The 26,148-nt window shown below is 55.5% G+C and overlaps 10 protein-coding genes across 10 annotated transcripts; 4 read left to right on the top strand and 6 right to left on the bottom strand.

Annotated features, from left to right (window-relative positions):
- Positions 1-48: 48 nt before the first annotated feature.
- HER10_EVM0005291 (uncharacterized protein) lies at positions 49-1,011 on the bottom strand (the record flags this gene model as incomplete). The annotated part of the gene is made up of 2 exons (XM_035474913.1): positions 796-1,011; positions 49-642 (listed from the first exon to the last, which is right to left on the bottom strand). The coding sequence occupies exons 1-2, from the start codon at positions 844-846 to the stop codon at positions 49-51; spliced, it is 645 nt and encodes a 214-aa protein (XP_035338334.1). The 5' UTR covers positions 847-1,011.
- A 192-nt stretch (positions 1,012-1,203) lies between these two features.
- HER10_EVM0005328 (malonyl CoA-acyl carrier protein transacylase) lies at positions 1,204-3,249 on the bottom strand. The gene is made up of 2 exons (XM_035474949.1): positions 2,646-3,249; positions 1,204-2,535 (listed from the first exon to the last, which is right to left on the bottom strand). Exons 1-2 carry the CDS (start codon positions 2,824-2,826, stop codon positions 1,442-1,444), a joined length of 1,275 nt encoding a protein of 424 aa, XP_035338336.1. The 5' UTR covers positions 2,827-3,249; the 3' UTR covers positions 1,204-1,441.
- A 561-nt stretch (positions 3,250-3,810) lies between these two features.
- Positions 3,811-5,642, bottom strand: HER10_EVM0009347 (adaptor complexes medium subunit family protein). Its single transcript, XM_035478837.1, has 3 exons — positions 5,543-5,642; positions 5,061-5,480; positions 3,811-5,002 (listed from the first exon to the last, which is right to left on the bottom strand). The coding sequence occupies exons 1-3, from the start codon at positions 5,584-5,586 to the stop codon at positions 3,823-3,825; spliced, it is 1,644 nt and encodes a 547-aa protein (XP_035338733.1). The 5' UTR covers positions 5,587-5,642; the 3' UTR covers positions 3,811-3,822.
- A 226-nt stretch (positions 5,643-5,868) lies between these two features.
- HER10_EVM0003047 (uncharacterized protein) lies at positions 5,869-6,755 on the top strand. The gene is made up of 2 exons (XM_035472734.1): positions 5,869-6,076; positions 6,157-6,755. Exons 1-2 carry the CDS (start codon positions 5,962-5,964, stop codon positions 6,336-6,338), a joined length of 297 nt encoding a protein of 98 aa, XP_035338145.1. The 5' UTR covers positions 5,869-5,961; the 3' UTR covers positions 6,339-6,755.
- A 335-nt stretch (positions 6,756-7,090) lies between these two features.
- HER10_EVM0009257 (exosome complex exonuclease RRP4) lies at positions 7,091-8,231 on the top strand (the record flags this gene model as incomplete). Its single annotated transcript, XM_035478748.1, has 2 exons — positions 7,091-7,311; positions 7,403-8,231. The coding sequence occupies 2 exons, from the start codon at positions 7,091-7,093 to the stop codon at positions 8,229-8,231; spliced, it is 1,050 nt and encodes a 349-aa protein (XP_035338726.1).
- A 244-nt stretch (positions 8,232-8,475) lies between these two features.
- HER10_EVM0009560 (glutamate-cysteine ligase modifier subunit) lies at positions 8,476-9,554 on the bottom strand (the record flags this gene model as incomplete). Its single annotated transcript, XM_035479045.1, has 2 exons — positions 8,476-9,439; positions 9,529-9,554. The coding sequence occupies 2 exons, from the start codon at positions 9,552-9,554 to the stop codon at positions 8,476-8,478; spliced, it is 990 nt and encodes a 329-aa protein (XP_035338757.1).
- Positions 9,555-11,202: 1,648 nt separating this feature from the next.
- Positions 11,203-11,974, top strand: HER10_EVM0006184 (uncharacterized protein; the record flags this gene model as incomplete). The annotated part of the gene is made up of 5 exons (XM_035475776.1): positions 11,203-11,213; positions 11,278-11,311; positions 11,377-11,494; positions 11,557-11,831; positions 11,945-11,974. 5 exons carry the CDS (start codon positions 11,203-11,205, stop codon positions 11,972-11,974), a joined length of 468 nt encoding a protein of 155 aa, XP_035338419.1.
- Positions 11,975-13,919: 1,945 nt separating this feature from the next.
- On the top strand, positions 13,920-15,013 carry HER10_EVM0002710 (uncharacterized protein; the record flags this gene model as incomplete). The annotated part of the gene is made up of 2 exons (XM_035472412.1): positions 13,920-13,925; positions 13,997-15,013. 2 exons carry the CDS (start codon positions 13,920-13,922, stop codon positions 15,011-15,013), a joined length of 1,023 nt encoding a protein of 340 aa, XP_035338113.1.
- Positions 15,014-15,828: 815 nt separating this feature from the next.
- On the bottom strand, positions 15,829-18,550 carry HER10_EVM0003082 (methyltransferase). Its single transcript, XM_035472768.1, has 10 exons — positions 17,844-18,550; positions 17,717-17,751; positions 17,540-17,625; positions 17,436-17,458; positions 17,236-17,365; positions 17,101-17,138; positions 16,981-17,018; positions 16,745-16,882; positions 16,195-16,629; positions 15,829-16,141 (listed from the first exon to the last, which is right to left on the bottom strand). Exons 1-10 carry the CDS (start codon positions 18,240-18,242, stop codon positions 16,090-16,092), a joined length of 1,374 nt encoding a protein of 457 aa, XP_035338149.1. The 5' UTR covers positions 18,243-18,550; the 3' UTR covers positions 15,829-16,089.
- Positions 18,444-24,783, bottom strand: HER10_EVM0006693 (uncharacterized protein). Its single transcript, XM_035476272.1, has 2 exons — positions 20,495-24,783; positions 18,444-20,443 (listed from the first exon to the last, which is right to left on the bottom strand). The coding sequence occupies exons 1-2, from the start codon at positions 23,153-23,155 to the stop codon at positions 19,094-19,096; spliced, it is 4,011 nt and encodes a 1,336-aa protein (XP_035338477.1). The 5' UTR covers positions 23,156-24,783; the 3' UTR covers positions 18,444-19,093.
- Positions 24,784-26,148: the final 1,365 nt, after the last annotated feature.

Genomic DNA, 26,148 nt, shown 5'->3' with positions numbered 1-26,148 from the left:
CCCTTTTCAACTTCAAAACCACACCACCACCCCCAAAAACCTCACTCATCAAAGATTCGTCACACCAGGCGTCCACCCCTCCCCAATCCTCCTCACCTCCCCCTCAAACTTGCGACTCTTAATCACCCGCCCCCCGCGCCCGCTCACAGGCGAATGCTCATCAGGCTCGTAAAACGGATTCTGCAACAACCGCACATACGCGCTCTGCACAGCCCGAAACACGACCCTCAACTCCTGCTCCCGCAACCCAACCGCGCCGCGGCCCCCCTTGCCGCCAGCAGCAGTAGTCTCCGCGCCGGCACCGCCACCGGCACCGGGCGTCCCGCCCGCGACCCTCCGCCCGCGCATGTCGACGACGACGACGATCTTGACGCCCGTGTTGGTCTCCCACCCGTACGCGGCCAGCCGCTCGTCCACGGCGTGGAGGAGGCCTACTTCGCCGGACAGACCCGTCCCCGTGGACCCTGGCGCCGCGGCGGCCGCGGCACCGCCGCTGGAGGGATTGTTGCTGCCGTGGCGGAGCTCAAAGATGTCTAGGGTCGAGGAGAGGAGGAGGGAGAATTGTAGAGGGGTGCGGATCGGCGCGAAAGTGTTTGTCGAGGGGTTGTGGGAGGGGAAGATTTGGATGTGGAGGGGGTTGTTCTGGAGTTTTGGGTTGTTGCGTTAGCGGTCTTGAGGTGCTGAGATCATGCGTTTGATCAAAGGGGGGTTGAAAGAGGTAGGGAGGGACCATGGGCGTGGACAAAGGTTCGTGGTGGTCTGCGCCGGGAAGGGGGAGCGAAGAGGAGGACGTACGTTGCGGCCGATGATGCCTATGCATGCTATGGAAGGGATGGCGGTCGCCATTCTGCGAGCCTGGCTTGTGTTTCTCTGCTTGGTCCTGGGTTGCGAGTCTTTCGTCTTTCGGTGAGGCGCTGAGTCGAGGCGTGGAATGCGATCGGAGTGTCGTGGGTCGGGCAAAAGTCAAGTGTCGGCGGTTTGGTGATGTGGTTTGGAGAACCGAGAGCTGGGGTAAGGTACGGGATACTGTTCCTAGGAAACAGCTGGTGTGGACGGGAGCTTAATTGCCTTTTTTGGGGGCCTCCGTGCTGCCCCGCATTGGCATCAGCATCAGCAACAAGCTCCTAGCTGCTGGCATGTCAACTTCACAAAAGTAGTGATTTACATGTCGTCAAGGCAATACAAATAATTCTCCAGAGATGCCCAGAATGGATCATGGTGTCTTCCCCTTCGTAGAGAAATAGTATTACATCTCAACTAAACCAAATCATTACTCCAATGTTCATAACGAAGGCGTAGAAGCCCGGCCTCCTTCTCATGAGCTAACACGCCCATCGAGAAAAGTTGATAATACCAAAAGAAAGCGCCGTTGGAATAACCTCTCCCAAAATTTTTGCACCAAGAAGCAGACAGAGAGCTGTAACCAACAAACAACCCTCACTCATTCAATCTCCTCATCAGACAACCCTTCCGTCTCCTCCAACCCCCTCAACATCTCCTCAATCTCACTCGGGTCCGTAATCGCCCACACGCCGCCGCCCTTGACCGAGTCCTTGCCCCTCATCCCGACCTCCTTACCAACGAGGTTCCGCCCGACCTTGCCCGGCCCGATGCCGATCCACCGCCTCACCTTCTCCTCCTGGTCGAGGTACTTGATGCTGTCCCACCACCGCACCGTCTCCAGACACTGCCGCGCCAGCAGGTCCTTGACGTCCTCCCTGCTCTCAAACGGCCGCGCGCTCACGTTGCTGATGCACGGCAGCCGCCCGGGGAAGGTAATAATGTCTTCCGCCTCGCGGCCTCGCACCCGGCTCTTTCTCGCCAAAATCTTCTGCATCACCCCGACCGCGGGCTTCATCAGCGGGCTGTGAAAGGGGCTGTCGCTGTTCAACCGCACCGCGCGCGGGTCGTGGCCCAGAAACTGCCTCACGTGCGTCGACAGCGTCTTGATCCGCTCGATGTTCCCGCTCAGCACGATCTGGTTCTTGCTGTTCACGTTGGCGATGAGCACCTGCTCGATAGGCGGCACGTCCTCGGAGCTCTCCCCCTTTGACCCGGCGCTCGAGTGGCCCACAAAGTCGTGTATCGCAGCAATCAGCGGGCTCAGGTACTCGGGCTCCGTGACGATGGCCACCATGCCGTACTCGCCGCCGTACTCCTCGACGGCGCGCCGCGTCGCCTCCGCCATGGCCTCGGCCCGCTTCCGCACGAGGTACAGGCTGTCCTCGAACTCGAGGTAGCCGCCCGCCACGAGGGCGGCGAACTCGCCCAGCGAGTGGCCGAGCGTCACGTCGACGCGCCGCGCGACGTCAAAGTCGAACTCGCGCTCGAGGATGCGCAGGATCAGGATCGAGGTCGCCATGATGGCCGGCTGCGCGTTGGGCGTTTTGGTCAGCAGCTTGCTGGGCCCGTCGGCGATGACGTCGGAGAGCTTGAAGCCCATGTAGTGGTCGATCTCCTCGATGATGGGTTTCGCGGTTCGGGGAAAGGCCTCGAGCCATGGTGTTATCATGCCAACTTTTTGTACTCCTTGGCCTGCGGTAGTCACACATACTTGTCAGCTCCTCGAAATATTTCCCTCCTCATTGCGCTTCAGATCTCCCACCTCTCCAAACGAATGGGACTCTTTATCGCAACGCACGCACCTGGAAAGAAGAGCGCCGTCCGCGGCCTCTTCCCCTGCGATGTAGACACATGCCGCCTACTTGATCCAAACGCTACGTTGCCCGTCACGGCGCGCCTGCGACCGAGGCAGCCGGGCCCATCGGCCCATACGGCGGCGGCGCCTCGGCGGAGAGAGTGGTGAGCTCCAGGAGCTGCAGTCATGGCCCGTTGGGAAAACAAGATAAAGGCGCCAGCCAATTGTGAGCTGGGGCAGCTTAGATGATCGCAATCATGGAGTAGTGGTTAATCACTTTGGTATGCGTGTTTGTATCTCTGTAGGTGCTAAGACGGGAGAACAGAGTACTGTAGCGTAAGAGAAAGTGACAAAGACTCGACGCCACTGAAAGAGCTTCTAGAAGCAAGTATGGAAGAGAATTAAAAACTAGAGGTGTCAACGAGGGGGAGGTCCGCGGGTTTTTGCGACCGAGTTGGAAGATAATGTGTCACACGCAAGCACAGCCCACGCGCGGCGGCCGTGAGTAGTCTTGGTCTTGGTCTTGGTCTTGAACTTGGGGTTTGGGGGAAGCGGAGAGCAGATAGTCGAGACAGGAACGTGGTGAGCCCATGACGCCAGTTGAAATGGCGGTTGGTCCTAGGCAGTGGCCGCCACTAACCGAATGTCCCGAGGCCGAGGATTGAATGGGAGCTGGAGTAAGAAAAACACTGGAGTAAAGGTACCTACCCCGCGATTGGCAAACAGCCTGGGCAGCTCTTTTACAGGCGCGTTTCCAGTTCCGCTGCGCCGGGAGCGGGGCTGCTTCTGCTGGATCTCCCCCAGGGGAGCCAGGGGTCAATTGCCGCCGACGGGAGTCACTCACCCCGATGCTGCACTCCGATCTCACGCTGAAGATTGAGTCACCGCCTCGGCTTATAGCCGTCACAACAGACACGGCCACTATTCTGAGGTAGCTGTATCAGGAAAAAGAAAACGGCTTCTTGGGCGGCTTAAACCCGTCTCCTGGCTTGCTTTGATGGGCGCGGCCAGGTAATACCAGACCGCAACGAATTGGCATCACTAGTCTGCCACTAAACGGAGTGGAAACCGAGGCCCGCCAAAGCATGTGAAGCATACTTTGCTTCAAGAACTATCCAAGAAAAAAAAAATAGCTAAAATAATTCTCATTAGTTTATATTTGCTATCATGTTTCGCGTTTCCGTCTAACACCGCGTCTCTACACCGCCCTTGCTGACCGTCAAATACTTGACGCCCTTGTACGGCTTCACGTTCTCACCCAGACCTTTGCTCTTGCGCGGGTCTATCATGATGCTCTCCACCTTGAGCCCGCTCGGTAACCACCCCTTGACCGAGAAGCTCACCGACGCCGAGCTCGGCATCAGCATCTTATTCTGCGCAACCTTCTTCGCGTCCTTCTCGTCGTCTCCGCCGTCAGCCGTCTTCTTCGCCTGGGTGGGGCTACTGCTCTGGTACGGCTGCTCGTCGTAGCCGTACGCCTTGCCGAACCCGAATCCGTTAGGGTCGAGCTCGTCCTCGTCCTCGTCCGGTAGCTGGCCCACCACGGTACACCTGAGACCAAAGTATGACGTGCCAGAGGATATCTCCTTGGTGGGGACGTGCCACTCGAGGACCCTCTCGCTAGGGTTGAAGGTCGCGTCTCCCTTGCTGGGCCGCAGCTCGGACAGATTCCTAACCTCTGCCGGCAACGGCACCGTGACAATCAGGTCCTCCATCAGAGGCGATGAGGGTGTTCCCGGGTGAGGGCCGCCAAAGCCTCGACCTGCTCCTCCGCCGCCGCCGCCACCTCTGCCGTACTGACTTGCTGATGAGGGGCCACCGGCTCCCAGCACCTTGTTGACGTGTAGCCGTACCTCAAAGTCGGAGCCCGTAAGGCCCAGCCCGGTCTTCATCTCAATGTTGACTGGAAGCTTGAGATTGTTGGCGCTTAGACTCCCGCTCTTGCCGTTTGAAAATGGTAGCAAGTCGACCTCGTAGCTGGCCAGAATGAATCGGCCGTCTGGTGGTACAAAGCTAAGTTCGCCGGGTCGTTCTTTCCATCGTGACAGACGGACACAGGGGTGAAATACTGGGAGGTCCATGAAGCCGGCCAGGTTGTGTTTTCCAGAGGGGCTCGTTAATGTCATGACGATGTCGGGCATGCCAGACACCTTACACGTGAAGGCTATCGTTCCGTTTGCGAATGCTGCCAGCGGCCGCCCTGAGGGTGCGAGAGTGACAGTCAGAGTCTCGACGATATCCGCGTACATCTCGTTGGACGTATGCCGCACGTTGGCCCTGCGCCAAGGTAATGCCGGGGTGTTCTGGGCGATCAAGGACGGCGTACTCGGATTGGCGAAGCCGGTGCCAAAGTTGCCAGGTTTCCTGCGTGAATCCCGTCAGACCTAGTTCCCATCATATGCGTTCAAAGTGTCTCCCTTACCCCGGCAAGGTGATGCTGCCAAGCAGCTTGCCCACCCATCCCTCAACCTCGACCAAATCCCTCAGCGCGTTGGGTTCCGTCGTGTTGATCGTCCCCGCGTCGCACATCTCATTGAGCAGCTGCGCGACGACATCGTAGTTGCTCTCAATCTTGTGCGCCAGCAAAGGGGCGCCGAGGAACTCCTCAAAGACGTCGACGATGCGGTGGATGAATTCGAGGACGAGCAGGGGCTCGATCTCGGAGGACGAGGTGGCCAGGAACAGCAGGTTGGCGTGCTTGAGGCTGAAGACGAGCGTCGGCGGGTTCGTGTTGGCGAGGTAGACGAGGTTCGGGCGCGGGGCCGGGTGCTCTAGGTAGAGGGGCAGGAGGTGCTGCGCCGACAGCGGGCGGGAGGTGTACGTGTGCGACAGGATGGCATGGCTGTCGAGGGTAAAGTATGTTAGCTATGACGAGTCTGGATGATAGGTACGTTGCAGACTGACTTGTGCTCATCGTAGATGTGCAGCGCCTCAATAACGCCGTTCATCGTTCAGGTCGGCATCGGAGGATGCGCCGTGGTCGTCGGAGGTGGTGGGGGGTGGGAGGTTGTTTGCTTGCTGTCAGTGTGTCTGGCTGCCGCTGGAGCTCCCTCGTTCGGGAACCACACTCAGACCGGCCCCGCGTACCTTGGCGGCGCCGCACATGCTTGATGATGGAATTAAATGTTAGTGCAAGGGAACAACCCAATCCAGCCAATCAACAGCGAGATATACCCTTGTCGCTGCACCAAGCTCCCCAGGCCTCCACGGTCTATCACTGCCGTTGTCAGGAGCTTCCCATCGCTCGTCGCAAAAAGCATTCGATAGCCAAATCTTGAAGACCGCTCAGAACCAAGCCGCTTACCACACACGTATTCGCTGCCATGATCGGAGGAGGAGACAAAATGCCTACCGTGGGCACCTTAGACAAGCCTGAAAACCTCGACCAGCTCCTGCGCGAGGACCGCGGCGACGATTGCACATCGTGCAGGGTCATTGGTAAGCCACCACTCTTTTCCAAGACTTGCGGTGCTCGGCAGCAGTAGGGAAGCCATGCTAATGCGGCATCTTCCGAATAGGAGGCGGCGCATTCCTCGGTCTCGCGGCGTACAACTACCTCTCCGGCATGGGCCACGTCGAAAGGCAACGCGCGGAGATTCTCAAGTCGGGATCCAGGTTCGGCATGGGAAGCCGCAAGGTGGGCGTCGCTAGCATCTCCATTGGCCTGGCGTACCTTGGCCTGTGGAGGCTGTTCAAATAGACGACGGACGAACTGAAGGGACGAAAAAGGAATTGGTATAATGAGCAAAAATCGCAACTCAAACAATCAGGCCAGGCGCGTCCACGGGAGATGGCCTCATGGACATGAGAGAGCCGATGCTACCGGCAGATGAAGCTTGGCACCACTCTGCTGACGGCCTCACACGAGCGGATGCCAGGCGCCTACGATGGAAAATCGCAGCAGAAGCTCGTGAGGGAAGGCGCTGGTCAAGATATCTCAGCCACGCTGGCCCTACGGCTGGCACGAAATAGGTCGCTTGAGAGCGGACTGACGATCTTGTGAGCCAAATGCTGTAAGAGGTAACTCAAGCAGACACTAGCTGCACCCATTGTTATAACACTGTACAATACTACCATGTAATTAAATGCGAAAAGTTAATGAACGAAAAGAAAGTCCACTATATAATTCGACATGTGAACTGCACCGATTATCGGTGACATTCATAGTCGTTGTGGTGATGTCAAAAAAATGGTAAGGTGCAGGCAAGCATTGCCCGCCGATTGAACACTCCAAATTGCCCCTCCAAAGCTTCACCAAAAATTCTTTGCAAGCAACAATCTCAACCACACCCACATCCACTAAACAGCAACCACCACAACTCCCACTCCGCAATCGACGCAGCAAACCCTCCCAAACCGTACTTCCAAGCAAGCCGAATCACACGATACCGAATTTACAACTGTGTCTCTAGCGCCCCAACGGCCTTCCCGCCGTAAAACCACAAATTCACCATGCCCATCACAATCCTCGCCCCGCGCGGCACGCCGTCACATCACAAGCCCTACGCCGCCGCAGGAGCAGGAGCAGGAGCAGCAGACTCAGACTCAGACTCAGATGGCGGCGCCGACATCGAGGGTGACATCTCCATGCGCCCCGCGAAACGCTCCCGCGGCGACAACTACGAAATCGTCACGCCGGGCGAGATCATCACGGACGACCCCCAGTGGATGAGGTTTGTCGACCCCCATACTATATCCATAGGAAGCTGTGGAAAGACAGAAACTACAGAAAAGAGAAGCCCATATCTGACATCACAAAAACAGAGGCCACGGAACCTACATCACCCAAAACACAACAGACATCGTCTCCTCCGTCGCAGGCACCGTAACCCGCACAAACAAGCTCCTCTCCGTCCGCCCCCTCCGCGCCCGCTACACCCCCGAGATAGGCGACCTCGTCGTCGGCCGCATCGTCGAAGTCCAAGCCAAGCGCTGGCGCGTCGACGTCGGCTCCTCCCAGCTCGCCATCCTCCAAATCTCGGCAATCAACCTCCCCGGCGGCATCCTCCGCAAGCGCACCGACACGGACGAGCTCCAGATCCGCTCCTTCTTCGCCGAGGGCGACCTCGTCGTCGCAGAGGTCCAGCAGCTCCACCAGGACGGCGCGGCCTCCCTGCACACGCGCTCCCTCAAGTACGGCAAGCTGCGCAACGGCGTCTTCGTCGCCGTCACGGGCACCGGAGGCGGCGGCGGCGTGGTGAGGGCGAAGAGGCAGCAGTGGGTCATGGACGCGGCGCGCGGCGCGGCAAAAGTGCACGTCACGCTCGGCGTCAACGGCTTCATCTGGATCAGCAAGCACGTCGAGAGCGACGCGGGCGCCGAGAGCGTGGGGCTGAACCGTATGGAGGAGAGCGTCAGCGCAAATGTCTACTCTAGCCAAAACGACAAGATTGACGACGAGACGATGCGCGAGGTCGCGCGGATACGGAGCGTCATCCTCGCGCTGGTGGAGAACGGGCTGCGCGTCGACGAGGACATGGTCGTCAGGGGGTACAAGGTGGCCGTGGACATGGGCTTGGAGAGTATCGAGGACGACATCTACCTCGGTGGCGAGCGGGGGAAGAGGCTTGCTGAGGCTCTGTTGAGAGAATAGACAGTCACGAAATGCTGTGGCACACGATTCAAAAAGACATGGGCGAGATTGGGCGGAATAAATATCTTGAAAAAAGTTCTCTAATAGATACCAAGAAAGGGGCTTCGTATAATCCGTCAAAGAGACCCTGGATCGCCAGACATCAGAAACGCTATGCAGTGTATATCTATAGGCCGTATTGCTCAGCCATGGTATCAAAAAAAAAAAAAATCATGTAGCCAAAAGCATAGTAGACAACGTCTACTTAAAAGGTCTCGACGAGCTCTGCGCCGGCAAAGTACCCCTTATTCTCAATGACACCGCGATCCTTCACAAAGGCGGTGTACTTGACCACCCACTCAGGTGTGAGGTCGCCTTCCAGACCCTCCTGGTCCTCGGCAGGGTCGGCGAGGACGCCAGCGCCCTGCAGCCCGTGACCGAGGAGCTCGCGGAGGGTGCCTCTGGGCAGGATGTCGGTGCAATCGGTGTGGACAAGCAACTCGACGCCCTCCGTCTTGGCCAGCTTGACCAGCGTGGGGGGAACGCTGCAGCAGTCCTTGATGTTAATCTGGTCGACGGCCGGCCGGACGCTGACCTTTTTGATAAACTTGGCCAGCTTCTCAGTGCCGAACTCGGAGATGCCGAGGGCCTTGACCTCTCCGCGCTTGTACAAATCTTCAAGAACCGTCCATGTCGCAGCCTCCTCGTCAATGTTGCCCTGAGAGGCATTGCGCTTGTCGGCTTCCCATTCGCAGTCGCCCTCAAATGACATGCCCGGGAAGGACGCGATAAGAAGATCGATCGTCGTGACCCCCAGCTCCTTTCGCACGAGGCTCAAGGCGTCCTGCACGTACTGGGCCCGGTCTTGCGGAGCGGCATTGGGGAGGAAAAATAGCTTCACGGTAACGTCGTAGTTATCGGGCTCTTCTTGTAGTCCAGAGTAGGACCAGTCTATCCGCGGGACGAAGAGCGCATCGTCTTCGCGAGCGGTCCACACGTCGATGCGAGGCCGACGGCCGTTCGAGTTGTGGGAGAAGCCATTGGAGTGGCCGTTCAAACCGTTTCCATTTACGGGTTCGTCATCGTCATCGATGGGAGAAGATTCTTCGTAAGGCGAGTAATCCTGCTGGGCAGCGAGAAAGTTGCTTCGCAGTGAGTTGGTGAGCTCAAGGTTCGACCTGTAGGCTCCCGGTTTGCGGATTATGGAGGGGCCGCCCGAGACAATGTTTCTGCAAGCAACGGAGATCGCCAATCAGCATCAGAGCGCAAGGAACGATTCTACGTAGTAAGGTGGAAATCAATGAAAGGTGTGACAAACCCAGTGGAGAGAATGAGTTTCGTCATGGCGATATTGACAATGGGAGTAGATAAGGTAAATATCGCGATATTATAGCTCAAGATCAGATGCAATGAACTGGTAGTCGAGAGAAGATTGCGACGTCAAGGGTCTTGATTGCGCAATGTAGAGGTGAGGGCGTTCCGATCTTCCTCAGCAACTTTTTTTTTGGTGCCTTTCGATTTTTAGACTTTGGAGGGGTGATTAACAATCGGAATCAGGTCGAGGGGCCGATAAGGAAAGGTACGGTCGGCTCGGGTTCAAAGGTGAGACGGGGTAATTATTAATCGTTGGCGCACGGCAGGCGGATGTCGGCTTGTGTGTGTGTCAAGGCCCCCAAAATCGGAGATAAAGGGTGTATGAGATGGAGTAGTAGTCTGTCTCTGTAGGTATGGTACGAGGAAAAGTCGTGATATGCAGCGTATGCAGCGAGGGGGACGGTGGTAGGCGGGGATGGGTTCTAGAAGTACGCGCGAGACTCTTCTAGGATGGGACCCGCGGGTGGATGTGGATCGATGATGGTGTTTATTTTCTAGGTCTCCGTGGAGTTGTGATTTTGGATCTCGTGGAATAAGGTAGGCAGTAGACGGTGGAGGGGAAAGGCTTGCGGAAAGAGGGTGGAGGACTGTGCTAGCCTTTATTATAACAACAGGACGGGAATTGAAAGAGAAATTTCCATCCACGTCCGTCTCAGTGTGTGCCGACTGAATCGAGTCCTTCGAGGAGGTGTCAAGCCATCCGTGGAAATCGTCCATCTTCGATCCTGCGGCAACGGCGTTTCCTGCCTCGCAACTTCCATCCGGGCACCGACCACATCCCGCCATCCACCCCTCATCCCGCCGCAAATTCGGCAGGAGCGCGACTCCGGGGGGCAGGTCAATGGCACCTGGTGGGGGTTTTGCCCATCGCGTCAGCGCCCTGGAGTGATTTGTCTGCACCTTCCGGAGGCTTCCGTAGGACCGCAATGGCGACGGCCTATGAGAGGCCGTTGTCGGCATGAATCGCTCATCCAATGTCTCTGTTTTTATTCAATCCCATCACCACACCATTACCGACATTCAAAGACTTCAATCTCGAGTCGCACAAAGCCGGCAGCAATGAAAGACCGGGCTTTGTTCCGTTTGGCACGGCAGTCCAGGTGGCGTATCCGTACACACATGGATATTGTCTGCTGAAGATGGATGTACCTTGACCAATCCGAACGAGATATTGGGCTTTTCCAGCCAAAGTAGACGGAGCTTTTACAGCGGCCCTTCCACTGTCAATCCCACTCACAGCGCTTCGCTGTCTGTCAATATTACGTAAGCTGAAAGCTCCCAGGACCGGGTGCCACCTCAAGCTTTCCAAGCCCGCTGCTACCAGGTGTCGCCTGCTAGGTACCCACTGCCTGAGGATACTGCAGCCTCAAGCTCAAGGTACACCTGCGGCCAAACTCGACACCTTGCGCCCATCAGCCTGACGTGACCAAGGGGTATCGTCACACCCAACAGACCGCATATCGTCGCCAACCGCAATCCAGCGCTCGGTTTGATGTGCTCGACCACCACAGCACTGGACACTTCATACGACGTCAACTCAAGGTCCACAACGCTCCTCTCAATTCAATCTCCATCTCCTTCTCCGTCCACCTTGTGGTGGTGATGTGAAGGCATCATCATGGCCATCCAGTACGTGATTACCCCTCGGCCGCATATGATAGTGCATCAAGGCAAGAAGACTAATTCAATCTAGATACCTCATCCTCCTCTCGCGCCAGGGCAAAGTGGTACGCACCCATCGCTACCCGGACCCCCCTCGAACATCCCTTTGCTGATCACGATCCCTCTACAGCGCCTCGCAAAATGGTTCACCACCCTCTCGCCCAAGGAAAAGGCCAAGATCGTCAAGGACGTTTCTCAGCTGGTCCTCGCCCGTAGAACCCGCATGTGCAACTTCCTCGAGTACAAGGGTTAGTCGCCTTCGAAACCTGGCCACTTCGCCCGTCGACAGTCACTGACTTGTTCCCGCCAGATTCCAAGATCGTTTACCGCAGATATGCGTCGCTATTCTTTATCGCAGGAGCGGCGTCAGAAGATAATGAACTCATTACCCTCGAGATCATCCACCGCTACGTCGAGCAGATGGACAAGTACTATGGCAACGTCTGCGAGCTAGATATCATCTTCTCCTTTACGAAAGCCTACTACATCTTGGACGAGCTATTATTGGCGGGAGAACTACAAGAAAGCAGTAAAAAGAATGTGCTGCGTTGTATATCCCAGCAGGATTCGCTCGAGGACATGGAGGTACGTCGAGTTGATGCTTTACTGTTTACTTGTTTTCTCTGCCTTCAAGACGACGAACTGCAGCTGCGCCATTGGCGAAGTCTTGCGCTGACGATTCTCCTACTCCCCATCAGGTCGAGGACGAGGTTACAAAGATCATGTAACCCTCCTCCAGTGTGTACCTATCTGCTAGATTGAGACACGAAGCCCGGGATAAATCGAGCCTCGAAGCCAATCTACGACATCTATACAAGTGTTGCACGAGCCGCGAGGAGGGCATGCCATTTATGAGTCTGTTGGCTAATGGGCGCTCTCGCCGCGTATGCAGGAAACGGAAGAGATTACATCGTCTCTCAAAGAGGTTGGCATCCTTTGACGACCCGCCATGGCTTTCGGATACACTGCAGGCCGGAAATCAGAAGGCCGATACGCGACAATGAGGGAACGATGCGCCGATGCTGTGATGGACGGGAATGACCCCCGGGTGGCCCTTTGTGTGCATAGATCTTTGAGGGCGGAAAACCGCCCTCTACTACATCAAGAGAAGAACATGAGATAGCGGTGCTTGTTGCTTGGTTGAGTCCACAACGTTTGTCCAATCTTGAGTCTTGCCCCAGAAACGATGCATGAGCTGGGCACGGGGCCAAGAGGGACGACGACAATGGAGCACCACTACATTCCGCGGAAAACACGTAACAATTGACAAATAGATGAGCATTCCGATACGCAACCAAACGCCAGTCTTCATTGCCCAGAGACAATATGAAGTCATATTGCGAGATAGGCTTGGAGTAGCCGCTCGTGGCCTCTTGACGCTCTTTCATTCGCTTGGACATTACCGGCCGCGCCCCGCCTCCCTCTACGCGGCGGATTGGACAGAGTTGCTGGGTGGGTTTCCGAAGGCCGCGAAGGGGGCCCTTCCCCCAACAAGCAGGGAACAGACAGGGACTGGACCCCGACTTCCCAGCTGGTGTCTCCCCCACACCCGCGAATCCGGTGTCAAGAACGAAGCAGGCGGTCACAATGCGATACGGCAGTCCAGCACCAGAAAGCGGACATGCTGGAACAGCGCAAGATATGCTTTGTCACAGACCCCCCGTCGGCTCCACCCACTATCTGTTCCTATCTTGGAACTGGCCCACCACCTAACACTGCCTTACCTCACGGCAGCTACCCATTCACCCTGCTGCACCAGGACGGGGGCCTTGTCAGCGGGTACGGGGAACGACGGAGACGTGAGCCAGGACCCAGCAAGCAGCAGCAGCAGTAGTAACAGCAATAGCAGCAACCGACAGCGGCCAGCACACCACGGACCACGCAGCCAGAGAGGTGAGTGGCAGACCAGACCACCACGCACCCAGGAAGGCGTCACCTCTCACACCGGCGAGTCCTCGCACCTGCCGAGAGCTGCGACAGCACCGGGTGCCCAGCTCACTTCCCGCTCACTCCCGCTTCGTCAGGTCGTCTTAAACTCCCGTCCTTCGTCACCCCATCCCTCCCTTCCCTTTTTACCCCTCTGCTTCGACCACCCTACCATCGTTCAACTTCCAACACACACACACACACCTCACTACAACATTCGTCTTTTAGTAATGTCTGTCGACCAGATCACCTACTAGGCGCAACGCGTCTAGTCTCCGTTCATCCATCAGAACCAAATTGATCTACACGATCAAGTCGCTCCTTCCTTGCCTTATCTAAAGCAGGCAGGCTCCGGCTTCCATCGATACACAGACAACAGTCTTCACACCGATTCATCATCATTCACTGCGACGCATCGCATGCGATTTATCGCGTCGACTTCGCTTTTATCTGACCATACTCTCGACTCCGAGTCACCGCTATTCCGATACCCGCAGACACCCCTATTCCGGTCCGGCGCGACTGCCAACTCCTGTGACATCATTTAGTCACGTTAAACCTCCGGAATCCAACGGCTCCATCACAACAACCTGATTACGGCGCGATAGCGGCGATAAGCTCCTTGCATCGCCAGAACAACCGTTGAAGCGCTCGCGATCTATACATCTATTGCGCGCCAATACAGAATATACTCCAACCAACCTCCATCCCACCTCGGTCTCCCAGGCCGAACCTCAACCATCCAAGATGAAGGTGCGCATAACTTGCTGCAGCAGGCACGCTCCTTTGCAGCAGTCGATGACACCTGCTAACCCAGCTCGCAGTATCTCCCACTGCAAGATTTCGACGCCGTCACTGGCGCTCTTAACTTCAACACACCGGATTGCAACGTGACTGGCGGATGCGACCTCTATACGACCAAATCTACAGGTTCCGATAAGAAGCTTTACAAGAACATCGACAAAGACCTTAGTTCACAACATGCCGCGCTCCTCAAATTGGGCGCAAGCCTATCACCACCAGACCGCGAAGCCATGCTGGCAACATCTCCCAACATGCAAATGTTCTCACACTCGAGCGCGTTTGGCCCCTTATCAGAGCTCGCGAGTCGCCGGACATTTGCTTATCTGATTGCGACACTGAACGCCAGTCATCAACACTACGATTTCTCGCACGTTTTGAGGCCAGGCGACTTCAAGAAAGAAAGGAATCTGCGAAGAGTGATGGGAAACCTCGACTCAATCTTACAGAATGTCAGACCGCATGTTGAGGCACGGCCGGTCGAGCAGGCCACGTCTTCGGAGACCAAGCCGGTGTGGGGCCCACAATGCTGGTCCAAAATTGATAAGGAGATGCGCCTTAACGAATGCACAGTCTTCAGCTACAATCCGGATGTCGACCCTTTCGAGGAAGATGAGTCTGCGATTTGGGCTGCTCACTGCTTCTTTTTCAACCGCGCGTTGAAGCGAGTCGCCTACCTCTATGTTCGCGTTGTCCCGGTCGTATCGTCACAATCACCGCGCCTGCAACCGGCGCTTCCGGGTTCCGTCAAGCGGACGCGGAGTACCCAGTTTGATGCATTGGCCGGCAACAAGCGCGCCAAATACTGGCTAGGAGACCGCGACGCCGAGGTTGTGGCACCGTACGAAGACGACGAAGAACAAAGCGACGGCTTCCTCTGGAATCGGGGTGCCGATGGCGATTTGGTCCCGTTCTCTGATGACGACTACACCGAGGAGCGCTTCTACTACGACGAAGAGGACGATGACGAGAGCCTGTCTGACCGGAAGAGCCCGGTACGGCGGATGAGTGAGGATGTCGTGGCCCACATGGAGATCTAAAGAGGGCCACTCCACACTGGCGCATGACCTCTTCTCGCTACCCCGTTTCATCGCTGTGAGAGCGGATGGGTCTCTCGTTTCTCTGAGTTTATCAGCTGATGCTATCAGAGCCATGATGACGAAATGGGGTCACTGATTCAACACCACTTATCGGCTCCGCACAACCGCTGAGTCACGACTACTCCTCTGCCGTGGAGTTGTCACGATTGCTTCGCAACATGGGCACACTTCAACGGCCCAGTTCCAATGAGTTTACCTTTACTTTATTTTTATTGACTACTCTTGCAGTTTATTTCTCGTATTTTCTTCTCTGTGCTTTTCCTTGTCCTCGGACTTGTACGCTGGCGACTAGTTTTGCATGTTAGTTTTTGCACTTCTTTCTTACGGTTTCGAATGGCGGCGGCGATACCCTCATGCTTTCTCGCCAGGTGGCGCTGGCTAGGAAATAGTACCAAACGGAGGGTTTAAGGGTAACATGGTGCATGCGGTTATCGGTCCTGGATGGCAGACAGGATCCGAACGGAGCGGCCGCGGGTGACAAATGGATCAAACTAGGAGTTTCTTGGGTTTCGTGAGGTTCCTGCGACGGTCGTATGGCAGCGACTTGTTCAGCGATAGGGACTGATGTTGGAGTTGGGTTTCGAATGGGCACATGCCAAAGGGAATGTTTTGCGATTGTTCTGGTTTACCGTAGTCTACCCGCGATGAATACGCAGTAGTAGTACGCAATGATGAAATGAGTAAAGCTCGTACACTCCAGTCTCTGGACGTAAGCCAATTTGTCTAAGTCTTTTCCTGCTTGCCTTACCTTGCCTGTAATTTGGTGCTCTTTGACCTGGAGAGCACGCGTAGCTCGAGATGCTGTAGACTCTCGTTTCGTTGGATTTAGAGCAAAGCGCCATGAGAGACAACACAATTTTGCGAGCAATTGTAAAATCTGTAGTCAAACTTGATGGCCACTTGCCGCTCAACAAGTAACTCTTTCGAAATTGGAGAAACGAGGAGAATCATTGTCATACTTGAAACCATCATGACCCTTTTATCTAAGAATGCAGAATTTGGTAGACATGCCAGACTCACTGCGTAGTATCTCCCGTCTCCAACGGCTTCTGCGCATACACGTTGTAACTGAAGAGTCCATTAGCAATAATCATTACGAAGAAAGACCCAAAAAAACTCACATATCAAACATGGCATGAAAAGCCCCAAAAGCACCCGTCTTCAACTCCCTCCTCACAGCAGCAGTCTCCACCAGAATCTCCTCCTGCGTCCGCCCCAACAGCTCCGAGAACAACTTGAGCGAAAGCGCCTCGAGGCCGTCAATCGTCAAGATCAGGTTCATCATGCCCAGGTCCTTGTGGAACTGGTCTTTTGCCCAGGGGCCCAGGGGCGCCTTGATGCGGTGGGCGTGGACCGTCTCCGGGGGGAAGCCGCCCTGACGAAGGAGGGAGGCGAGGGTGGGCGCCACGTCGGTGTCGCGGCCCATCCCCTTGCAGGCGGTCGCGAAGCCGGCCATCCAGCGGGCGGTGGCGGAGTCTTGGGAGAAGGTGTCGTCGTCGGAGTAGAATTGCGTGTTTACGTCTTGGAATTCGACCCAGCCTCCTGGGTTTAGGTGGCTGTTTTTGTTTGCGGTGTTAGTCAGTCGGTCTTCTTCTTCTTTTGATCACAACAGGAACCTGTAGTTGCTATATAGTATGACAAGCAGGAGAAATCGGGACGGGGAACACCCACTCGAATATGTTCCTGATCAGGCCGGGCCAGTCCTTGATGGAGGCGACCATGTACCGGCACATGATGAAGTCGTATTTCCTATTGCCGACCCACGGGCTCTCGACGTCGTCGATTTCGAATTTGACGTTGGGAGGGACCCTTTTTTGGACTATGTTAGTAAAGGGATTCTCAAGCTCTCATGATAATGAGGTCTTGATGTCGAGTACTAGAGGAGGATGGGTAAGAGGATATCGTACCATTCCGGCTGGATAGGACTCAGATCAATGCCGAGAACCTGAACCTCCTCGTCAGCAGCATATTACAACTTTTCCCACCGAGTGGTGAAAGACGTGGTGGAAGTAGACCAGGTACTATACCTCCGCGTTCTCAAAGACGTCGCCCATTTCCACGGCCCCTTGAACACGAACGCCCAAAAGTTAGCAAGCAGAATCTCAATGACACCCTCAGAACGGAGAAGAGGAGAGGGCAGGGGAAGGGGGTTCACGACATACACAGTCCGGTCCCAGTCCCGATATCAAGGATCCTCTGCACCTTTTCCTTCTTCAGTGGCGCGTTATACAGCCTGCTCCCAATCGCCTTGACCATCATCGCGTGGGCCAAGTCGAGCCTATCCATCTCAGACTAGAAAGAAGTGAGCTGACGGCCTCTTGTTGGCTGTATGGAGAAATAGGGGGGTAAGCTTCCTTAGTACCTCATCATTGGGGAATTTATACGCTACACATGAATCCTTTTGTTAGAAACAGATGTGCAAGCGACTAAAAAGTGAGAGAAAATACGGAAAAGAGAATGACTGACATCCTGGTCGGAAAGCATGATAGCGACGTCCGTATTCGATGGGATAGTCTACGACGCTCGAGGATAACGAGGCGGTATAACTCGAGCTGAACCAGAGGAGAAGCTTCACTTAGCAAAGGCAAAAAGGGGTAGCCCGGTTGAAACGAGTTGCAGAAGAGGCACCAAGATAATACGCACATGCGGTCATCAGCTGTAGAAGAACCCTCTGTGAACTAAAGCCCCAATATTAGCTTCCTTGCTTATGTCTCACGTTTGGTGGGAACCAATAGTGAGGATTGTTCAAAACCAAGAGAAGAAAACGGACATTGCCTTCATCCTCATCAGGTTCGAGAGGCGCCGGTGCCGGGCTCGGCGGGCCGTTGTCATTGGTTCCCGGAGCTGGCGCTGCCGCCGCTGCCGGCACAGCAGCATCACCAGCCGGAGCCGTTCCCGGTGCGGGGCTAGCAGGAGCAGCAGTGGTAGCTAACGGGACGGTGGAAGAGGGATCAGCCATGATTTTGCGATTCCCGGTTGCGACGGATGGTCGTGGCGTGTAACAACAAAACAGGAATGGGCTAGTTCCCGCCCAAGGTATGTGAGAGTCGTCCTGGGGGCGCGAGTTCTGGACTTCTAAAGTGCCCCATAAGCGTGGCAGCGGGGAGAGCACCGTTTTGTAGACTTGTACTCCGTAGTGGGAACGAATCCCCATTAATTCGCGGAACATGGGGGGGACTGTGGCTTCGTACACTAGGCCATTAAAGCCGCTCCGCCGCTCCGCGACATCGCTCGGTGTATTGAGTCTTCCGTCCTGTCTGGCGTTGCAGAACTTACCGATGGAGACAGACGTCCGGGACTGGCAATTCGTCAGTGTAACCCTCCCGCAGCGGTACAGACGGGCTCAATGAAGCTGGGCCAATGGGATTCAGCCGCTTCAGGTCACCCCCGGCCTGCCAGTCGACGAGTGCATAATTAGCACCATCTTGAAGACTATCAAGTCTGCGGACAGGGCCCACCATCCACCCCTGCCTTGGCAACCGCCAATATCTACTGTGTAAGGGTCAGTTGTCCTTTGACTTACCAAATCTCAATCCCAAGCCATGAGTTAATAATATCAAGAGAAGAATATCAGAGAAGCATGCTTTGTATTGTTGACCGCTTTTGCGTATCTAACTAAGAATGCTTCCAGACTCGTCTTCCGCTGCCCAAGTAAACTGTCAAGAGTCCATCAAGGGTCCTATTATCCAAAGAAAACGATGCCAAAGACTACCTAAGGGTCCTTGGTCGGAACCGCTCAAGAAATGAACAAAATCCTATCCCGTCTTTGGGAAGAGTGGTATCAAAACATGGAGCGCGAGGCACAAGTGTGTAGAAACAAAAAGGTAGAACCAAACAGGGCAACCCGGGCTCGGCTATGTGCCGAATTCACCCCCGGGGCAATCATGACCAGGTGACAGATTTCTTGCGTGACAATATGACGAACAGGCGCTATATGGTTGTTGTAATTTTCTCCATACTTGATGGAGAGGTCGTGATCTTCATTCAGGTCGTGGCTCCGCGCCGACGCGGCTTGGGCAACTAAGCCAAGCTCGACTTCTTCCGGCGACCAAACATCTTGGAAAAGCTGCTACCGCTGCTTTGTTGCTGAGGCTCTCCGGTAGCGGCACGGGCCGCAGGCGTCATCTGTGGCGGCTCGGAGCTGCGAAGGAATGAGGCCAGGTCGTTAGTGCGGCTCGTGGACGAAACGGCCTCCCTTGGCTCAAACTTCTTCATCGGCACGCGTCCCGAGGAATGCATGGCTCCACGGCTGGCGGTAGCGTCAGCAGCCCCGTACTTGTCCTGACCAGGAGCGTTGACTTGGATTGGAACGTGACCATGCGCACCTCCAGCGCGGCTGTTCAAGGACCGACTGTCAACCTTGGCTGGTTTTGCGCTGTTGGAGCCCGCACTGCTGTCCTTTCTGGAGAAGCGTCCAATAAGACTGGGAGCGCTCGCCTTCCTCTTGGGAACGTTATGAGGGGCGGCAGCGGGTTCGGGCGGCGGCGAGTAGTTCTTCAAAAAGTCGGCCAGGCTCTCCTCCTTCTTTGGGGGAGGCCGGACAGCTTGCGCGTAATCCTCCTCATCTTCGTCGCTAAGGTCGATGGCGTACGGATCGCGCACGCGACGTCTCGTGCGCTTGGGCATCATTTCGTCGTCGTCAAAGCCGTTGCCACTGGGACGGTTCTTGAGAAGAGCGCTCTGGGAGTTGATCGACGACTGTACAGAGGGCTGGGTGATATCCGTCACGTTGGTCGACGCTTGACTGTATCGAATGTCTGGCAAGCTGGCATCAACAGCTTTGCCACCCACAGCACCCGACATCTGGTCAGAATCCATCGTTGTCCGGAATGGAGCCACTGTTCGAGGAATACGGGGATTGCTCGAGCTAGGCGGTCCTCGTCGGATGAAATCGATTAGGTCCGAGTTATCCTCGCGATTGTCGACGGCAGCATCCCGGGCTTGTAGTCGTGGCCGGTTGTTCGATGATGAGATGCGTCTCGAATCCAAGCTGTGTTTCACAGGCGGCGGCGGGCCGCTGACGTTCCGTAGGGGTGCAGGACCGTTGTCAGCTGTCGGGCCGGTAGACCTGATGAAGTCGGCAAAATCGTTCATCGCAGTGTCGCGGGGTACTCGAGCGTCTCTCGCCTGTGGACCGCCGGTACGCGACCGAGAGAGTGTTGTGCTAGGAGGTGCCTTAGGAACGAAACCTTTGTTCTTGGCTTCGGGTGGGTGCGAATTCAAGCCGGTTGCGCGGCTGACAGACATGGTCCTTCGGATGTCGATTCCAGAGACAGACCTGTTACGTTCGCCGTTCAAGGCCGTGCGGGCGTCTTCGCTTCTCCTCGACTTGGGCCCAACTACCGGACTTGCGCTTTGTGCACGGTTTCCCTACATGACTATTAGTGGATGCTATGGAGGCAATTAAGAAACACAACTCACATCAATGTCACGCATGCTCTCCGGCGTAAGCGTGTACTGAATGGTCTGGTCACTCTGAATGAGCTCCTCAAAGTTGCGAGCGAGATTATCGGCACGGCCGGAAGCCTTGCTATCTTCGGAAGTCCTGACGGCTCGGATCTTGCCCGTGCTCGAAGAGCCAGAGGAGCCAGAGGTTCGCAGGTGCCTGGGGCGATCGGGGGAGTCGCGTCCAGCAGCAGCAGATCGTTCAACAGTCACGACTCCGATGCTCGCCGCTGGGGAGTGAGTTCCGTTGGCTGACCGACCACCACTACGGTCAGTCACGTTAGACGTCGTGTGAGAGCGATGGCGTGGCGAAGGTTCCTCGGGGATAGGCCCGTTGTTGTGCGTGTCCCTCAAGATGGTGACTTTAGTGGCGGATGAAGTGTGATCGTGACGAGGTGACCCTGTGCGTTGGGAAGAATTGAAAATAGCCTGGGATGACCTGATTGCAGGAGTACCTGCTGTGGGCGTTGGAGTTGACGCAGCCGATGTTAGCCGTGAAGGTTGAGCTTGGGCATCCTCGTCAACTTCTGAGATGGACTCGTTTGTGTTTTGTCTCCGAGACAACTTCTCAACGGGAGACCGAGTACGCGGCGTCGAGGTCGATGACCGAATAATGGTTTCAATCTCTACTGGCTTAGGCTTCGGCTTCTCTTCGATGATGGGTGGTGTTACGCGAGAAACACTGTTAGCACGGGAGAGGCTGGCCTGCTGAGAGCGGTCAGAAGCGTCAACCGAAGACGCTCTCGAGCCGGTCACAGGGCTCTTAGGCCCGTGAACGTCAACAACGCGAGCTGAGCGGACGCTGGGTGTTCTTTGCAACAGCTTTGGAGCAACCACGACAGGTTTGCCGGAGTCGGAGATGCTCGGAGAGCTACGCCCAGCGATGGAAACTCTAGAGGAGGTGCAGATCTCCGGTTCCTCGGTAAAATCATCAATATCGCCACTTTCTTCTGCGGATCGAGTCTCCTGCTGTGGTGGCTTGACTGTCGAAGCAACAGCAACTGTGGTCACTGCGGATGCCGCAGTCGCGACGGCAGGGGCGACAACTTGTGATATGCGATTAGGGTTGCGAGGCTTCGGCTCAGGGGCTTCATCAGAGACTGGCTTTGCCTCTTCTTCCCGAGTCTCGGCCGGCTCTTGCTCTACAATCGGCTTAGTGACCTCGTCTGGGGTTGGCAGCGTTTCGGTTGGCAGGGCTTCCACAGCCTCTGTAGAAATTTCCTTCTCTGGAATGCCGGCCTGCTCATCAACCAAGCCAGTCTCAATTGGCTCAGCCCGGGTGCGTTTGACAATTGGCGAGGTGTAAGGGGAGGGCGACGGGGTCGGCAAGGAATTTGAGCGCTTGCGAGTCGAGGGAGCAGTTGGCGTGTGAGGTTGAGACATTGTGGGGGTGGGCAAATCATTGCTGGGCTGGGAAGTAAAGATCATCAGACTCTTCGGCCGTTGCGCCGCCGGCTCGTCTTCACCTTCATGATCCGACTCCTCGTCGTCGCTGTAGGAAGCCAATCCCGGTACTTCGATCTCATCAACATCGCGATCCCCCATCGGCAGAGGGATGGCCGATGCTTTCAAGTATTCCTCTACGTCGTCGATTTCGGGTTCCTCGATTGGGGCTTCTTGAATTCCGAGGCCCTTTGCAGGGAGCGCGGTCTCGCGGGCCTCCGGAGTACTGGACTGTCTGGGATGACCGGAAGAATTGCGCGAAAAGGGGCGCGATTCCAGAGTAGGAGAGCGCAGCCTCTTCTTCCATGCCCGCCAAAGTCTGCCAAGAGTCCTGTCAAGTGCGACCCGTTCCATGTCCAGCTCCTCAACCACAATCCTGTCAGCAACATCGGCAATGCTCTTTGCGCCCTCCTTGGGCTCCTTCTCGAACTTCGCTCGTAGACGGTGGTATGCGGCTTGCCCGGCAACGACCAGGGCTTGTTCGCCCATGTATTCGAGGATTGACGTCAAGAAAATAGCGACCGCAGGGGAGATGACTTCGGGGCCGCGCTCATCCATGGCAGGCTTGAGATTTTCCTGCTCCATGTAGTAGTCTTCGTCTTCCTCTTCCATGTCACCGAGCGACGAGTATACCATGCACCTCAGCCGCGTCCGCTTCCAGACAAGTTCTAGGTCCCAGTCCCTCTGCGAGGACGGACTTTGCGACTGGATAAGGTCATCCTCATCACCTCCGCCAAGGTACTCCCGCAGCTCCTCATCAGCCTGATTAATAGCATCTTTGGCGAGTTTTGGTTTCAAGACTTCGGACACAGCTGGTCGCAGAGCGGCAAGAGTCGTTGCGCGGGAGGCAGACAAAAAGTTGAAGAGGAGCTGGTCGAGGAAGCTATTCACCAATTGCAGCGCGGCCGTCGACACCAAAGCCGTCTCTCCTGCGGGTTCGATTCCATGTTGATCGTACCAGGTGTCAGCGTGACTATCGTGATCGTTGGTAACGATCTGAGAAGCGGCCGAGGCGGCAATGAAGGCGGGTTCGGGTGTTACGGAGAGAGGAGGCGACATCAGGCCAGCGCTCATAATGGTAGAAGGGCGATCGCTTGACACGCTCTGGGTGCGCGACCTCGTCTGGAATTGGGGCGAAGAGAGACCAGAAGTTGGTAGCGACACAGCGGCCGGATCAGCACTTGTGTTGGCCATGTTTGCTGGAAGTCCGGGTCTATAAGTCGAGGAAACCAGTACTGCAGGTCTCCTGGGCCCGGGTGAGACCACAGGAGATTAGATTGAGGCGACACAAATATTGGTAATGGTAGTATCTCGCGAGCGAATGACGATGGGTTCCTTCAAGTGATCTCGGAAGTATTGACAGGCGTTTGCGACTATTACAGAAATGATAATGCGAAAGGGAAGACCGGGAGGGTATGACGGATGGCTGCGCAAGTTGAGTTGTTAGCCAAGTTGATTTTTGTCAATCGAGCAGGCGACGGCGATTGCAGAGCTGAAACACCTGGTCCACGTTCGCATGGCAGTGAAGGACCTGGGTGTGATCCACTTGGGGGGGTAGAGGTAGACAGAGATTCATGCGTGGTAACCACGTCTTGCAGAACGTGTGGCACTGACGAAGAGACTGTGTCGGGGGTAGGAGTGGGAGTGGGAAATCGGGTGAAATGGTTCGGTACGAAGTATCGGCGTGGCAGAGACGATCAATCCATATAAGAGCTGAGGAGGTTGCCGTGCAGTTCAGGGGAACGAGGAAGACGCGGTCCTTGGCTCGACCGGGGCGACGAACGGGTGACTGAGTTTCGACGCGGACAGGCGAACATGGGGGTATGTTGAGTTTGGAGAGGCAGTACAGTATCCGTTGATGGTAACTTTGCTTGATGTGCTGACCAGGAGACGGCAGCGCGGAGGGTTGGGTGTGCACAGGTGGGTGTGGAAGGACCGGGAAGGTACAGACGAAAGAGACTCGCAACAAACGTACCTGACGCTGAGTGCGACGGTGATGCAAGAAAGATTCTGTCCGGACGATGATAGCAGGGCGTGTTGGAAGTAGTAGAAAGCCAATTGGTATATGTAGCGATGGTGGATATAAGCTGAGATTCAACAACGAGAGCAGAAAGGTGGTATGGATATCATGCGACCAGCGGAGGGATGGCCAGCTCGAAACGTAGATGTTGGAGAGAAGAAAGTTGCGGTGGAGGAGGAGGAGAGTCGGAGCTGAGCTGAGCGTTAGGTTGGCAATGGAGAAAAGAAGATGACCTAGGTGTGAAATGAGGTCTGTCTGGGGAGGTGGAGGAGAGAAGAAGCCGGTACAGCAAGCGCGGCAGGTTGAGACTTGGTTGACAGAGAGCGAGAGACTCGAGAGTGGTGCTCGAGAAAGAAAGAGGGTAAGAGAGAAAGAGAAGCCGATGCGCATGAGCCACCAGCCAGACAGACCAAGACAAGCCGAAGAAAACGGACGACGAATTGAGGCCAGGAGGACGAGTTGCGACCAGGACGGAAGAGGAAATCTTGGGAAGCTTAGTGCAAAGGGTGTAGTTTTTTTTTTGTGTCGCGCGCCCGCCTTTGAGATGGTAGTGTTAGTGCAGGTGGGCAGAGTGCATTGGAAGTGACATAGCCAGTGGAGGCAGGCGTGGCAGGGTAAGTACCTAGGTATCCATACCTGAGCACCTCAGCATGCAGTCTGTAGGAAGGTACCTGGGCTAAGATTTGATGCTAGGCAATATTTGGATGTTCATTTTGGGCCGGGATAGATGCACCTCAAGCCTACGGAGTAATACTGTCTGGACGAATACAGAGTACTTGTCATTTGTCGGGTGTGGTTCACGTTGGGTGGTCGTGGGTGAATATCGCGGTGTGGGAACCACGAAAGGGCAAAGAATACGTGGAAGCTCTGGGCAATTCAATTCAATCTGGGCTCTGTTCCCCCCCTCGCGCGGCGTGCGGCGTGCCCCTGAGCTGGAGGTGTGGGAAAAGTGCGGGAGGTGAGGTGAGGCTTGGCTCCTGGAGGACAGACAGTGGAGCGTGTGGGCGATGGATGATCCAATGCATCTGAGCACGAGAGGAAAGATGTCCACCATTCAGGTACCAAGCATCTGAGGCAAGCCGAATGTGCGGTGTTCCTCGGGTGGTAAGGTACGGACTAAGGTACATGCATGCATGCAAAGTCCAGGGGTGCAAAAAGCGAGCGAGCGAGCCGTCCTTTCCCTTCCCCGTGCGGTGTGCAGCGTGGTCCCCCTCCCCAAGGGACCCAATTGCTTTCGGACGATGGTCAAATGTTTGGGATGGTGGGGCAGAAAGCTGCAAAGGAAGGACTCATGGAAAAGAAGGTGAAGACGAAGGTAAAGTACATACCTCATCCGGGAAGTGACAACCCGCCGCAGGTGCCTCTTCACTATTCAAAGCTCGGGGCAAGTACCAAAGTACGTCAGGTAAGGTACATGACATCTCATGGAACCTTCCCGTCCTGTCTTGCTTTGCCTCGACAATCTTGGGCAGGTAGAAAGTGCAAACATCTTTCATACCTACCTTACCTAGGTACCTAAGGTAAGGTAGGTACATCCCACCTTCTCTCAGAAAGTCTGGGCAGACAGAACGCGCTCAAGACAAAACTTCAAGAACGGTTACGACAGGTTGTAAAACACCCGCTCGCGTTCTTGATTCTCTACTACCGTGTGTCTCACTGCGAAGCTCAGGGACGTTAGCGGGAGGGAACCAAGAGAGGACTAGCGTCCCGCGTCTCCAAGAAAGGTCTTGTCGCGGTCGTTGTCTCCAGCATGATGGGATGGTTTCGGTGACATCTGCTCATTGCCCACTGTCGAGCCCCTTGCAGTGTGGAGGAAGAAATGGAATCAATGGATGACAGGACTCACAGGAGTAAACCTGGAAGAGTTTCCATCCAAGACTTCCCGGCGAAAAGAGGACCCTGGAACCTGTACAAGACTGGGGTGGCTGGCACTCGTCATGATTTATGTAGTGTATTCAGATGCGAAAGTCAAAGGCCAAATACCTATCCGTATGTGTCCGTGTAAACCACAATAAAAGAGGCTCTGATCCGAATAGGTAAATGGAATGCATCTCTCTTGACCGGCAATTTGTCCAGGCTGTATAGTTTTGTCCTAGCCAGATTCAAATCTGTCTGCGCCTCTTGTTGCGCAACAAGTCTACGATTATCGAAAATACTTGGTGGATTC

The sequence above is a fragment of the Colletotrichum scovillei genome, assembly GCF_011075155.1.
Source record: "Colletotrichum scovillei strain TJNH1 chromosome Unknown Contig00001, whole genome shotgun sequence".
NCBI classification, from domain to species: domain Eukaryota; kingdom Fungi; phylum Ascomycota; class Sordariomycetes; order Glomerellales; family Glomerellaceae; genus Colletotrichum; species Colletotrichum scovillei.
Note: the sequence above shows the minus strand (reverse complement) of the source record. Positions and strands in the feature narration are given on the sequence as shown.

What these genes read in the sequence shown, in the direction of transcription:
- HER10_EVM0003082 (XM_035472768.1), bottom strand. Translation starts at nt 18,242, where the DNA reads ATGTTCCGCGAATTAATGGGGATTCGTTCCCACTACGGAGTACAAGTC. An exon ending in TCATGCTTTCCGACCAGGAT is followed by an intron (nt 17,459 to 17,539) that starts GTCAGTCATTCT and finishes ATTCATGTGTAG; the next exon opens with CGTATAAATTCCCCAATGAT. An exon ending in ATAAATTCCCCAATGATGAG is followed by an intron (nt 17,366 to 17,435) that starts GTACTAAGGAAG and finishes ACTTCTTTCTAG; the next exon opens with TCTGAGATGGATAGGCTCGA.
- HER10_EVM0009347 (XM_035478837.1), bottom strand. Translation starts at nt 5,586, where the DNA reads ATGAACGGCGTTATTGAGGCGCTGCACATCTACGATGAGCACAA. An exon ending in CACATCTACGATGAGCACAA is followed by an intron (nt 5,481 to 5,542) that starts GTCAGTCTGCAA and finishes TACCCTCGACAG; the next exon opens with CCATGCCATCCTGTCGCACA. An exon ending in GGCAGCATCACCTTGCCGGG is followed by an intron (nt 5,003 to 5,060) that starts GTAAGGGAGACA and finishes GGATTCACGCAG; the next exon opens with GAAACCTGGCAACTTTGGCA.
- HER10_EVM0006693 (XM_035476272.1), bottom strand. Translation starts at nt 23,155, where the DNA reads ATGGCCAACACAAGTGCTGATCCGGCCGCTGTGTCGCTACCAACTTCT. An exon ending in AGAGCATGCGTGACATTGAT is followed by an intron (nt 20,444 to 20,494) that starts GTGAGTTGTGTT and finishes ATAGTCATGTAG; the next exon opens with GGAAACCGTGCACAAAGCGC.
- HER10_EVM0003047 (XM_035472734.1), top strand. Translation starts at nt 5,962, where the DNA reads ATGATCGGAGGAGGAGACAAAATGCCTACCGTGGGCACCTTAGACAAG. An exon ending in CACATCGTGCAGGGTCATTG is followed by an intron (nt 6,077 to 6,156) that starts GTAAGCCACCAC and finishes TCTTCCGAATAG; the next exon opens with GAGGCGGCGCATTCCTCGGT.
- HER10_EVM0005328 (XM_035474949.1), bottom strand. Translation starts at nt 2,826, where the DNA reads ATGACTGCAGCTCCTGGAGCTCACCACTCTCTCCGCCGAGGCGCCGCC. An exon ending in GACGGCGCTCTTCTTTCCAG is followed by an intron (nt 2,536 to 2,645) that starts GTGCGTGCGTTG and finishes TGACTACCGCAG; the next exon opens with GCCAAGGAGTACAAAAAGTT.